Source organism: Balaenoptera acutorostrata, chromosome 13 (genome assembly GCF_949987535.1).
Source record: "Balaenoptera acutorostrata chromosome 13, mBalAcu1.1, whole genome shotgun sequence".
NCBI lineage: Eukaryota > Metazoa > Chordata > Mammalia > Artiodactyla > Balaenopteridae > Balaenoptera > Balaenoptera acutorostrata.
The window spans coordinates 66,224,558-66,236,032 of NC_080076.1; the positions used below are offsets into that span (position 1 = coordinate 66,224,558).

General features: G+C 64.7%; 2 protein-coding genes and 1 pseudogene across 4 annotated transcripts in view; 2 read left to right on the forward strand and 1 right to left on the reverse strand.

Moving 5' to 3' along the window:
• DGCR2 (DiGeorge syndrome critical region gene 2) overlaps positions 1-3,485 on the forward strand; it is a 72,702-nt gene extending 69,217 nt beyond the window's left edge. For all 3 annotated transcript variants that reach the window (XM_057526704.1, XM_057526702.1, XM_057526703.1), the window contains one exon: positions 818-3,485. In XM_057526704.1, the coding sequence (XP_057382687.1) occupies positions 818-1,074 (257 nt within the window). In that variant the 3' untranslated portion in view covers positions 1,075-3,485. The remainder of the gene's footprint in view (positions 1-817) is intronic.
• A 1,080-nt stretch (positions 3,486-4,565) lies between these two features.
• Positions 4,566-7,556, forward strand: LOC130704593 (carbonic anhydrase 15-like; annotated as a pseudogene).
• A 1,197-nt stretch (positions 7,557-8,753) lies between these two features.
• On the reverse strand, positions 8,754-9,422 carry LOC130704594 (protein FAM246B-like). Its single transcript, XM_057526205.1, has one exon. It carries the CDS (start codon positions 9,420-9,422, stop codon positions 8,754-8,756), a length of 669 nt encoding a protein of 222 aa, XP_057382188.1.
• Between the last annotated feature and the right edge of the window lie 2,053 nt (positions 9,423-11,475).

Genomic DNA, 11,475 nt, shown 5'->3' on the forward strand with positions numbered 1-11,475 from the left:
GGTGTGCACGCAGGTGTCCCATCCCGATTCCCTGTGTGTTACACACACATGCACACATGTAACACAGCAGGCTGGGCTTTGCAAGGCTGGCACTGCTGTGTTCTTGGTCTGTTCTGTCAGTTAGTCCCGTCCTTTGTGGTCTGCACAGGCAGGAAAGCCTTGGATTTGACCTCTGTCCTTGGGACACTTGATTGTCACAATATGCTATCCAGGGGGCCAGGGTGGGTAGGACGAGGGATGCTTCTGGGGGAGCGAGTCCCAGATGCCTCCGTAGACCAGGCTGCAGGGGAGCAAATGCTCCCCGGGGCAGGACGGCAGGACTGCTGGGCCGGGGGTGTTGGCCAGGGGAACGGCGGTGCTGGGTCCTTGAGCCCTGAGCTTTCAGAGAGCATCTGCGGGAATAAGGAGGGGCTGCCACCAGGTCTCCCTCAGACCAGGGTGTTCTGCAGACCCCCAGACAGTTGGCCGGGCTGCCTGCTCTGGCCCATCTCCTGCACTTGCCCCTGTGTTCCAGCCCATGTCTAACACATGTGAGCCCTGCCTGGACCCCCAGAGTCTGAGAGGGTTTCCCCCCCCTCCCTTTGATCTGCTGACTCAGTCAAAGCGTGTCCCCTACGCACACATCATGCTTTGCTCACGGCTGTACCCCTGCTCCAGCCCCACGCAGCCCACTGCATGGCAAAGGTACGGGGTGAGCACGGTGGAGCCCTGTGGGGCAGGCTGTCCCCTGCCCGGTGGTGTTGGTGGGAGCAGGCAAGCAGGAAGAGCATACCCTGAGCCGGGACCACCCCCTGCTGACCCCCATCTCCTCCCACAGATGATGACGCCTTTGAGCCAGCAGAGGCCGCCCCACCGACCACAGGGGATGGTGGTGGTGAGGGTGCAGCACCCCGGCGCCTGGAGCAGCCCCTGCCCACCCCCAGGGCCTCTCTGGCCGAACTGGAAGACTCAGCCGACAGCAGCAGTGTCCTCCTCGTGCCCCCTGACCCTGCCCAGAGTGGCAGTGCCCTGGCCACAGAGGCGCTGCCGGGGGGCGGCCGCCACAGCCGAAGTTGCCTCAATACCGTGGTGTAGAGGACGGCGGGCCCGCAGCCCAAATGGGCAGGGAGCACCTGTTTGCTATCGAGAAAAACGCTCATCCCCTTGGGAGACTTGAGGGGCCCTTGAGTGAGCCTGGACCCAGCTGCACAGCTGCACCCCTGACGGCGGGCACACAGACACTGCGCCAGCCCCCAGGGCGCCAGCACCTGCCCGAGGGTCCTTGGGGGCTTCAAACACATGCGTAGCTTTGGGTCACTTTTTCTTTTTAAACGGCAGAAGGATGACAGAGTTCATGAGACCACACGTGTCAGGAGCAGGGAACAAAGGAGGTGCCATACGATCTAGCGGGGCTGGACACTCCAGCTCTGGTGGGCTTGCTTGCTGCCATTCGCCCTCCAGAGGAGCCCGGGCTGCCGCGCACGCCTTGCCAGCCGCCACTCAAGAAGGCGTGCCCGGGTGGCGGGTGTCTAAGGACTGTCAGTGCAGTCGGGACAGATGGCCTTGGAGGTTGTTGCCACAAGGGCTGCTCTGGGGGTGGTCCCCCAGGTCCAGTTGTGAACATCCAGCTGTGGGGGCTGGGGGCTGGCCTGGTGCCCGAGGCCCTGAGGAGGACAGCTGGGAAGGAGGCTGGACTCTGTACTGTCTTTCCAGCTGGGCTCCGTGAAGCCCAGTTCCACACCAGGAGGCCTGGGCCCCACCCCAACCATTTTCTCCCCAGCATCGCAATGCGTGGCCCGCCCTGGGCAGCTCTGGGGTCGGGCTGGGGCCTTTAGCCATGCATGAGTGTCCTGGCCCTGGATCCGCCACTGGGGCTGGCTCCTGCCTGCTACCCTCTGGAGCCCCCACTCCTGCTGAATTTGCCCCTGGGCCTGGCCTGCCCCCACCCCACCTTGTTTGTACCATAAGGGTTGTGTCTCTAGGGGGAGGAATGGCTGAAATTCACATCCTGGGCTGTCCACCTCCCGGAAGTCCACTTGCTGCCCACCACCGCCACCCCTGGAGCCACGTGCCCGGTGGCCGCATGCCACCTTCCTGTCCGCAGCAGCGAGGTGCTGGGTGTCCTACCCTGGGGGGCCTTTGACTGAGGGTCACTGTTGCCTGTTTCTGGGCAGTGGTCTTGTCTCCTGACACGGGGTTTTAGCATTTCTGAGGTTTGGAGGTTAAGCGGGTTTTGTGCGATTTTTAGCACATTCATATCTTTTCTATGTTGAATGTCTGGATCTTTTCTTTGTTGTGTGCATGTGTATCTGTGTGCGTATGTGTGTGTATGTGTCTAAGTGTTTGCAGGTGGTGGCGGTACAGGGGGACTCTCAGGCCTGGGGCCCCCACTTCCAGGGCCAGCCATGGCGTGCTGGGCGGCCCCGAGGCGTGGCCCTCAGCTGAGAGCAGGGAGCCCTTCCCTGGCCCCTCGCGCCCTCCCAGACCAGCAGTGAGTGGGGGATGACTTGAAGTGGGTGCTCTGTGGTGACAGGCCTCGCTGGCACAGTCTATTTCTGGACACATTCTCACAGTCTCTCGTTGGGGACCGTTTTGTTCTTCCCTGGGCAGCATGAGCTTCTCAAGTTGCCCACAGACCGGGGCTCGGCCCGCAGGAGCCAGAGTGCTGCAGGCGGCCCCACGCGGGCAGGCTGCGTGCCGAGCAGGCCTGCACTCCCTCTGCCAAGGGCTGGGACTGGAGAGTGGCTGCACTGGCTGCTGAAGACAGCAGAAAGTGTGTCCTGCCTCCACTGTGTTCTGGGCACAGAGCAGCTGTCACAGGCCTTGGTGCTAGGTGAGGGTCCTGAGCACTCCTGCTTTGGAGTGGGCCCCATCAGCTTAGGGTCCCTCCCAGCCCCCATGTCTCTGGCCCAGGCCTCAGACCCGTGTGTACAGGGCAGGGTGGCTGGCACTAGATGTTTGGGACTGGGGACTTCCTTGGGGACTGAAGGACTGCTGGGCCAGTTGGGCGTGTGGGAGTCACTAAGGAGGTGGCCTGAAGCAGGTCGTGGGGGCCACAGAGGGGGGCCTGCTTCTGGACAGGCCAGGGCTCGGGGGTTGCTCAGCCCACGTGCAGCACTGCTTCAGGCCTTGCCTGCTGCCCGCAGTGTCCCCAGGAGCTAGTGCCCCAGGGGCTGAGCTCCAGTGGGGGTGGGGGTGGGGGAGCAAGGGGAGAGGTGGGGTCGGCCTTCTGCCTAGGCCAACCATCGTGAGATCTGCTTGTGCTCCGTGGTCAGATGAATCCCGACCAGCCCTGGCTGAGAGTCTTGTGCTCCTGTGAGAGCTGCTGACCTGCTTGGTGGGGGTGGGTGTCTATATGCCATAGTCTCAAGGCCTGTTTATGTTTTCCTTTCACTAAGCGTTTTTAGTTTGGGTTTATTTTGGTTGGGTTGGCAACTAATTCTTTTCTTAAGATGCTGTGAGAACCGTTTCATCCGAATGCCAAATAAATTTGTGTTCTGGAAGAAGTGTGGTCCGTCCTCGGTGCGGCCCCAGCTGGAGCAGGAGGCTCCAGCCAAGTTGGGGCCGAGGGACAGGTGCAGAGGTGGCTGCGTGGAGGAGTTGGGCCACCTCTAGAAGCCAGGGCAGGCGTGGGGTTCTGAGACACCTATCCCTTCTGTTCTCTGACCGTGGTCTTTTCAATAATTTCTCAGTTCCTGATGTGAGGAAAGAGGGTTCCCAGGGGACTCAGCCTCGGGTGGGTCCTCGCGCTGGCCGGGCAAGGGGTTGGTTTAGGAAAGGCACTGGTGAGGCCCCTGGGGGCTTGGGGAGGCGGCCCTCGGGCCTGAACACCTGCGGGGCGGCGGGCGGTCCGGTCAGCACCGCGGACAGCGCCTTGCGGGGGGTCGGGGCGCGGCACTCGCGCTTGGGAAGGCGGGCCCGCCGAGCGCATTCCGGTGCGTCGTCTTCTCTCCTGGCCACTCGCGGGGCGGGGAAATCGGAACCCCGCTTTCCAAGAGAGCGACTGGGGCTCGGGCCACAGCCTGGCGTCCGCTGGGCGCCGGGACCTCCGAAACTGCTGCGGAAGCCGGGGTCCCACCGGGGCGGGGCGGAGCGGAGGAAGCAGCGGCTTCCCAGACCCTTTGGTCCGCAGGGGCGCGCTGGTAGGAGAGAGGCTGTGGTCTTGGGGCGTCCTCCCCACCCCAGCCCCCCAAGTCAAGGCACTGGAATCCAAGGTGCCATCTCCCTCGAACTTCGTCCTTTCTGGTGGCCTTGCCGTGTCACTCCTGGTCTCCAGCCTCCATTTCCTCATCTGTAAATGGGCATAGTAATAGCATCCCCCCACCCAGGAATAGTTGGGGGGTGGGGGTTCCGTGAAAGCATGCAGCTTGGGTCGACGCCGGCGTTTGTGGCTGGCAGCCGTCCCCGCCCCGGGATCGAGTGCCTGGCGAGCTCCAGCTGTCTCCCCACTGGAGGCGCCGCCCCTCCGACCCTCCCCGCGTCTGGAGCCCCCAGGACTCAGCCACGCCCCTAACTCACCCCGCTGGTAAATTCACCGCCCTCGCTGGCTTCCTCGGCCCGCGTCCTCCGCCACTTACTGCAGCACCATGCGGTCCCCAGACTTGGCGCTCGCCTTCCTCGCCGTGCCGCTGGTGATGTGCGCCGACTCGGAGGATGAGCACAGGACCCTGCCTTTCTTCTCTGCCCTACTCTCCCCGGACGCTCCCTCTTCTCCGCTTTAGGCCCTGCCCCTAGTTGGGGGGGGGGCGTCTTTTGGGGAGGAGAGGTTGGAATTGGGGCGACAGGAGAATAGGGTCTGCCTGGCATCTACTGGCCAAAGCCCTGTGCTCCCACCCTTGGACCCCGGCTGGGATGGCGCTCAGGGCCCAGATGGCCTGCGTCAGCCCAGTCCCCTCCCACCGTCTGCAGGTGCCTGGTGCTACGACTCCCAGGACGCAAAGTGTGGTGAGGACAGACTGTTGTGTGAGGCTGTGTGGCATTGGTCTGTGTCCTGTGTCCACTGCACTTCTGTGGTCTCTGCGGGTTTTCTGTCTGTAGTCCTGGGTCGCAGCGATTGGGAGCCCGCAGCGTGTGTATGACTGTCCCCTTGTGTGTGTGTCCGGGTCTGTGGCTGCTGTGCTCTCCAGTCCTGCTGTGTGTGCCAAGCTGCTCACATCAGGTGGGACCCATAAGCGTGCCGTGTGGCCAGCCCACGTGTGAGCAGGTCCTGGAGGTCCCCAAAGTTGGCATGTGACTGGGTGCCAGGAGACTTTCCCAGGCCCCTTCCCTGTGGAGCAGCTGCCTGCAGGGGCTGTACCTGTGATGGTGTTGCAAACACTATGGCCAGGCCAGGTTTGGGGGGGTGGCAGTTGTGACCTGTCAGGTGGGGGCTCTTCCCTGGGTGTGTGTGGGGGGAGGAGGAGGGCCACCTTTGTGCACCCCCATGTCTCAGCCCCCCTAGAGACCTAGACCTGTTCCCCCAGGCCCCACCCACTGGAAGGAGATGGCCCCAGCCTATGGGGGCCCAGGCCAGTCCCCCATCAACATCGACCTTCACCGGGTCCAGTGGGACCCCACCCTTGGACCCTTCATCTTCCAAGGCTATGACTCAGCACCTCCAGGCCCGTGGACCCTGGAGAATGATGGTCATGCAGGTCAGCACCCTGGGTCAGGCCCCCCCTCCCCCAGACAAGGACAGCAACCCCCTGCACAAGGATCAGGATCCCCACACAGGAGATGAGACACCCTACAGAGACCAAGGACTCCCCACAAGGGTCAGGAACCCCTACAGATGGGTTAAGAGCTTCTACATAAGGATGGGAATGCCCCCACAGGAATCAAAATCTCCATAAATGGCACAGGAAGCTCCCCACACAGTGGTCAAGACATCCCCCAATGGAGGTCTGGAACCCCCACATAGAGGTGCCAGGAACCCCCTACCAGTAGCAATCAGCCATTGTCCCCGAGGACCAGAAGTCAGGGCGTACCCAGAGGTCAGAACTTCTGGAGTCACCACAACCCCCAATAATCCCATAGCTGAGGTGGATCAGGACCCCCGCCATGGGAGGCCGCCTTCTCCCCTCCGTGCAGGGTCGGGGGTTTCCACTGCAGTCTGTGGAGCCCCACCTGGCCAGCCAGCAGAGGGGCCTGGACACCCAGGGTGTCGTAGTTCCAAAGAGGCCCAGCCAGGGGGCAGACTGGCCTGAGGGGGCACCTTTGCTCGCACCTTGTGCCCTAATGGCACAAGGGCAGCTGAGTGGGGGAAAGAGAGGGTGTCATTTGTTCCCTCCCCCTCAGTGCTCTGCACGGACACTGGTCCGCAGAGCCTGCTGGAGATGCAGGGCGCCAGGCTGCCACCACCAGCGTACTGTGCCCTGCAGCTGCACTTCCACTGGCGGGGGACCCGGGCGAGCAGGCTCAGAGCACAGCCTGGACGGGCAGCACCACCCCATGGAGGTGGGCCTGGTCATGGGGAGGGGTGGCGGGAGTGCCCCATGGAGGCCAGGGCAGCCTGGTGGGAGTAGCTGGCTACCTCCCATAGTCTGTGTCTCCCCAGATGCACGTGGTCCATATGAACACCCGGTACCAGAGCATAGGGGAGGCCCGAGGTCACCCTGATGGTCTGGCAGTGCTGGCCGTGCTCTTGACGGTGAGGGAGGGGCCGTGTGCCTCCTGGCAGGGAGGGGGGCTGCTGTGTGACAGCCTGCTTTCAAGAAAGGGGGTCCATGGGGGTCTGTAGAGGGGGCAGGTGGCCTGTGTAATCTTGGGTGGGCATTGGGGCCCCTAGAGGCTTTATAGGATGACCGGGTTCTGTGAGGGGGTGTGGCCAGTGAGAAGTCGTGGACCTGCAGGGTCAGTGGGGGTGGCCCTCCCCCCAGCAAACCCCCTTCACCTGTCTTCCCACTTAGTCTCCCCTACACCTCCCTCAGTGTTCCCCCCTTTTAAGACCCCCGCTCGAGCCCCTCTCACTTGGAGCCCCCTTCCCAGGATCAGGACTCTGAGAACGCCAACTTTTCGGCCGTTTGTCGGGCCTGAAGAATGTGTCTGCGCGCGGTGAGGGGCGCGGTTCCCCGCGGCGGGGGCGGGGCGGCCGGACACTGGGAGGTTGGTTCCAACCCGCCGCCGTCTCTCTCCCAGGGGCCTCCGTAAACCTGGCGTCCACCTTCCCGCTGGCCTCGCTGCTGCTGGGCGCCTCTGGCCTCTCGCGCTTCTACCGCTACGCGGGGTCGCTGACCACGTGGTGCTGCGAGCCCGTGGTGCTCTGGACGGTCTTCGAGGACGCGGTCCCCATCGGGCGCGCGCAGGTACAACCCCCGCCCCTCCCCGCCCCGCACTCCAGTACGCCGCGCCTTGACTGCCTCCGCCCCACACCCTCCGGTGGCCCAGTTCCGGATCGTGGCCCAGGCCGGGCCCCCCCCCCCCCCCCCCCGGCTCCCGCCCCGCTCACGGAGGACTTCCGGCCGCAGCAGCCTCTCGGCTTACGCAGGGTTGTAGCTTCCCCCAGCGCCTCGGTCCGCGCGGCAGCCCCCACCCCGGCCCGAGGGCACGGGGCTCTCCTGGGCCTGGGGCTCAGCCTGTGGCTCTGACAGGGGCCCTAGGATGTAGACACGACCACCTTCCCGCAATAAACGACTCACAGAGTGACCTTGGCCCCCTGTGGCTGGGGGGAGGGGGGGCGGCCTGGGCGCACCGCAGCTCCCACGGAGGCCTCCTGTGCCACCCTTCCCGACCCCACCACAGCCAGTCCCAGGCCCCATCCAGAACCCCAGACCTCCCCAGATCCCTCTCGGGGAGAAGGCACCCCCACTCCCATCCTACACGTTATGCCTGAATCCCCCGATGAGACAGAAGGAGAAACTCCACCTGCTAAAGCCTAAGATTACTATTTTATTTTACAAACGAGCTGGCTGACCACCCCAGACACTGTGTGGTTTAGTGATGCCTCCAGCTGCCATTTCCCAGAGGCCAGGAGGTGAGAAGCTGCTGGATCCCAGCTCTGCAGCACAGAGTGGTGGGTCCTGATGACAGGGACAGTGAGTGAAGGGCTGTCTGTACCAGGTGAGACCCGACCCAGGCGACACTCCGGGAAGGTGGGCTGTGGAGTCTGATGTAGGTTGACACTGGAGAGACACTGCTGTCGGGTGACTGCCTGCGGTGAGGCTACTTAAGGTAAGTGGCCTCCGTGTCACTGTCAAAGCAAAGCTGAGAGTCCAGGGGGCGCTGACCAGATGCGCTGTGTCCAGGCAACGCTGTCCAGTAGAGGGTGAGCCCGACTGTCAGGGGAGTGAAGCTGGCTAGAGTTAGGCTGCTGTCCAGGGCCCACAGTAGAATGTGCTCGTACATCCGAGTGACACTGTCCTGAGTGAACCTGTGTCCAGGTGACAGTGTCCCAGCAGCCCACGTGTCCCCGGTGTCTGTCACTTGGTGTGTAGGTCACACTCTCCACCCCAGTGCATGAAGGCCCGGCCTCCTCCCTGAAACCCTTCAAGAAAATACACTTGCAACCACCTCCCCCAGACAGAGGAGACCTTGGGCTCTCCCGCTGCGCTCACTCCGGGAGGCTGACATACCCCTGGCCCGACCCTTACCCCCGCCCGGACTCCGGCTCCAGCTGCGCAGAGCCGGCCGCACTCCCCAGCCCCTTCCGATACCAGAGCGTTAGCCGGCGGCGTCGGAGGACCCTTCTCGCTCCAAGCCACGCTCCACGAGCCACCTGGCCGGTCCCAGGTAGCAAAGCCCCGCGCCGGGCGGCGGCGGCCCGCCAGGCCCTCGCCCCGGGCTCCCTCTCCCTGCGCTTAATCCCCGCCGCCCTGCGGGGCCCCGGGCGGGGTCTTCTTGAGGTTCTTCCGGGCCGGGGCCCGGCTCGCGCCGCCGTCGGCCGGTCTGTCCGAGGCGTTGTCGGTGGGCCTCGCGCCCGCAGCCAGGGCATTCACGGTGCCCAGCGCCCGCAGCAGGGCCGGGCCGCGGGGGACGCGGGGCTCGCGGGGAGTGGGTGGCGGAGGCGGCAGCAGCGCGCGCAGGGCGTCCAGCTGGGCCCGCAGCTCCGCGCGCAGCGCCTCCAGCCCCGCGCCCAGCTCGGCGCGCACGGCCGCCAGGCCCTCCTGCAGCTGCCGCTCGCTCACCTCCAAGACGCCCGCCGGGTAGGTGGCCCCGCCGCGCGGCTCCCCGCACACGGAGCACACGGAGCCGCGGCTGCGCGCCTCCTCGGGCTCCCCGGCCCCCGCCGCGGCCCCCGCGCGCTCCACCAGCCGTGGCAGCCGGGGCGCGTCGGCCCGCGCCGCCGCCTCAGCCCGGAGCTGGCACCGCGGGCGCGCCAGGCGGCCTGGGGCGCGGGCTTCGTTGGGGCTCGGCCTGTGGGGCTGCGGCCTGGGGTCCGGCCGGCGGCCCACCGCGCGCCGCAGCGCCTCACTGGCACCGTACGCGCTGCGCGCCTGGGCCCACGGGCGCCGGGGCTCTGCCGCCATCCGCGCCGCCGCCGCCTCCACCGCCACCGCCGCCTCCAGAGCCCAGCCGGGCCGGAGCCCCAACCCGTAGCCTAGCGATCAATGGGGCCCGGGAGACGCTCCGTGGAGAGGGCCTCCGGGACGGCTGTGGGAACGACCAAGGCCTCGGGGAATCTGGCCTGGGGCCCGCGGAACCCCGGCAGGGCAGAAACCTTGGCGAATGGGGCCCCGGGGAACCGGGGGAACGACGCCAAAGGCTTGAGTGTGCAGGACTTGCCCGCGGTGCTGCGCTGTCAGTGGGTCCCAACAAGGGGCTTGAACAGGCTTCTGGGCAGAGGTGATGGGGACGTGGAAGCGCCCAACCCCAAGTGGGGAACCGAGCTCACATACTCTGCTCGAAGCCACAGTCCCCATCACAGTCAGGGGAAGGCACGTGTAGTCACGGCCTGAAGCCCTCCTCACTGGCTGGGGCCACCTCCTCCCATACCACAGTCCAGGCTGCTATCTCTGCACTGCTCCCCTACAGCCCACACACAACATGCACTTCTGCCCCTGAATTCAAGATCCCTATTGCTCTCTGCTGGGCCCCTGCCTTCAGGAGGCTGCTGGAGGTCCAGCCCATCCCTCACTGCTGTGTGCACTGACCCTGTCCTCTTCCTCCTCTAACCCAGTGACTGTCTTCACCCCCTAAGCCTTTGCCTAGGCTGTCTGGCCTGGAATGTGCCCCCTGCTCCCCCCTCGCCTGGCTGCTCCCACTCATCCCACTTCTCCAGGGCAGCCTTCCTTGACCATCTCACCCCCTACCAGGGAACTCAGGCCCCTCCCCCACAGCACCCTCGCAATCATGATTAAATGGCTCTGTTCTCTGTCCACCTCCATCCACAGTAGGATCCTGAGTACGGGCCCAGTGGTGCTGAGAGGGCTGGATGTTGGATGAAGTTCTTGGGTGAATGAATCTGGGGCTGAGAGTCCCGGGTGGGGCCACCCCACCCCTGGCCAGCTGTGCACCTCCTTTGCCTGGCATTCAAGGCCCTCATGGCCATCCCTGCTGGCTTTCCTGTCCCTCCCACTTTACCACTGCACCCCATTCATTCTCACCCTGGTGCCTTGGCACACGCACTGCTGCCCGTGCCCATCACAGGGCCGTGGGCAGTGTGCTGTGGGCCTCTCTGGAAGGCAGTATCCCCTGCCAACATGTTGTGCTCACGGCACCCAAGGGGCTAGTTAGGACTCTGGATGCCCTGGGGCCTCCCCAGCAAACTGTGGGGAGGGAGGGCCTGGCATGGATCCAGGCTGGGCTGGGAGGGCAGATGGCAAGACAGCCACTGGAGCCTGTGTCCCCAGGGCCCACCAGGGCCTACCCTCTCTGCAGCTCTGTGCCCATGTGTGCGTGTGTGTGTGAGATTGGGGGGTGCCGTCGACCCTGTTCTTGGGCAGCCTTGGCCCCAGGCCACTGTGAAGAGGCCTGGATCCCCTCGGTTCATTCATTCATTGGAGCCTGTCGCTCTAGAAGGTGCAGGGAGAGGGGAGAATTTGGTGCTCTGTCAACCCCTCTGACCCTCCATTCCTGCTGAGTCACCTGGCCCCTCAGGACCTCCAGCCTGTGGCTCTGCTGCTCCCTAGAGCCTTGTTAACCGTACCCACCACCACCCTCCCCTCCATAATTAAAGTACGACTGACACAAGAGCCCTGGATTCCTCCCCAGGCCTGCTGGAGCCCGGCTGTGTGACCCGAGGGCTCTGCCCTCTCTGAGGCTTACCTGTGAAATGCAGGAGGCCCTCAGGTCCCCAGGAGGGGACAGCAGGGAGGCCAAGAGAGTGGGAGCGGGTGTGGGAGGGACTCCAGATTTGCCGACCAGCAGTTAGGGATGTGAGAGCCAGGAGGGCCTAGAGTGGGCTGCCCAGGCAGCCTGGGCCTGGGGAAGACAGAGGCCGAAGGAGGGGGTGTGATAGGAGCAAAGACAGACTGGGAGGCCCTGGGGACCCCATGGGTCCTGAGGGGTGTTGCAGATGTGTTGGTTGGGGCGAACAGTCAGGGGTGGTCAGCACGACTCTGATCCCCAGAGGTCAAATTC

Coding starts and splice junctions, on each gene's coding strand:
- LOC130704594 (XM_057526205.1), bottom strand. CDS start 9,422: ATGGCGGCAGAGCCCCGGCGCCCGTGGGCCCAGGCGCGCAGCGCGTAC.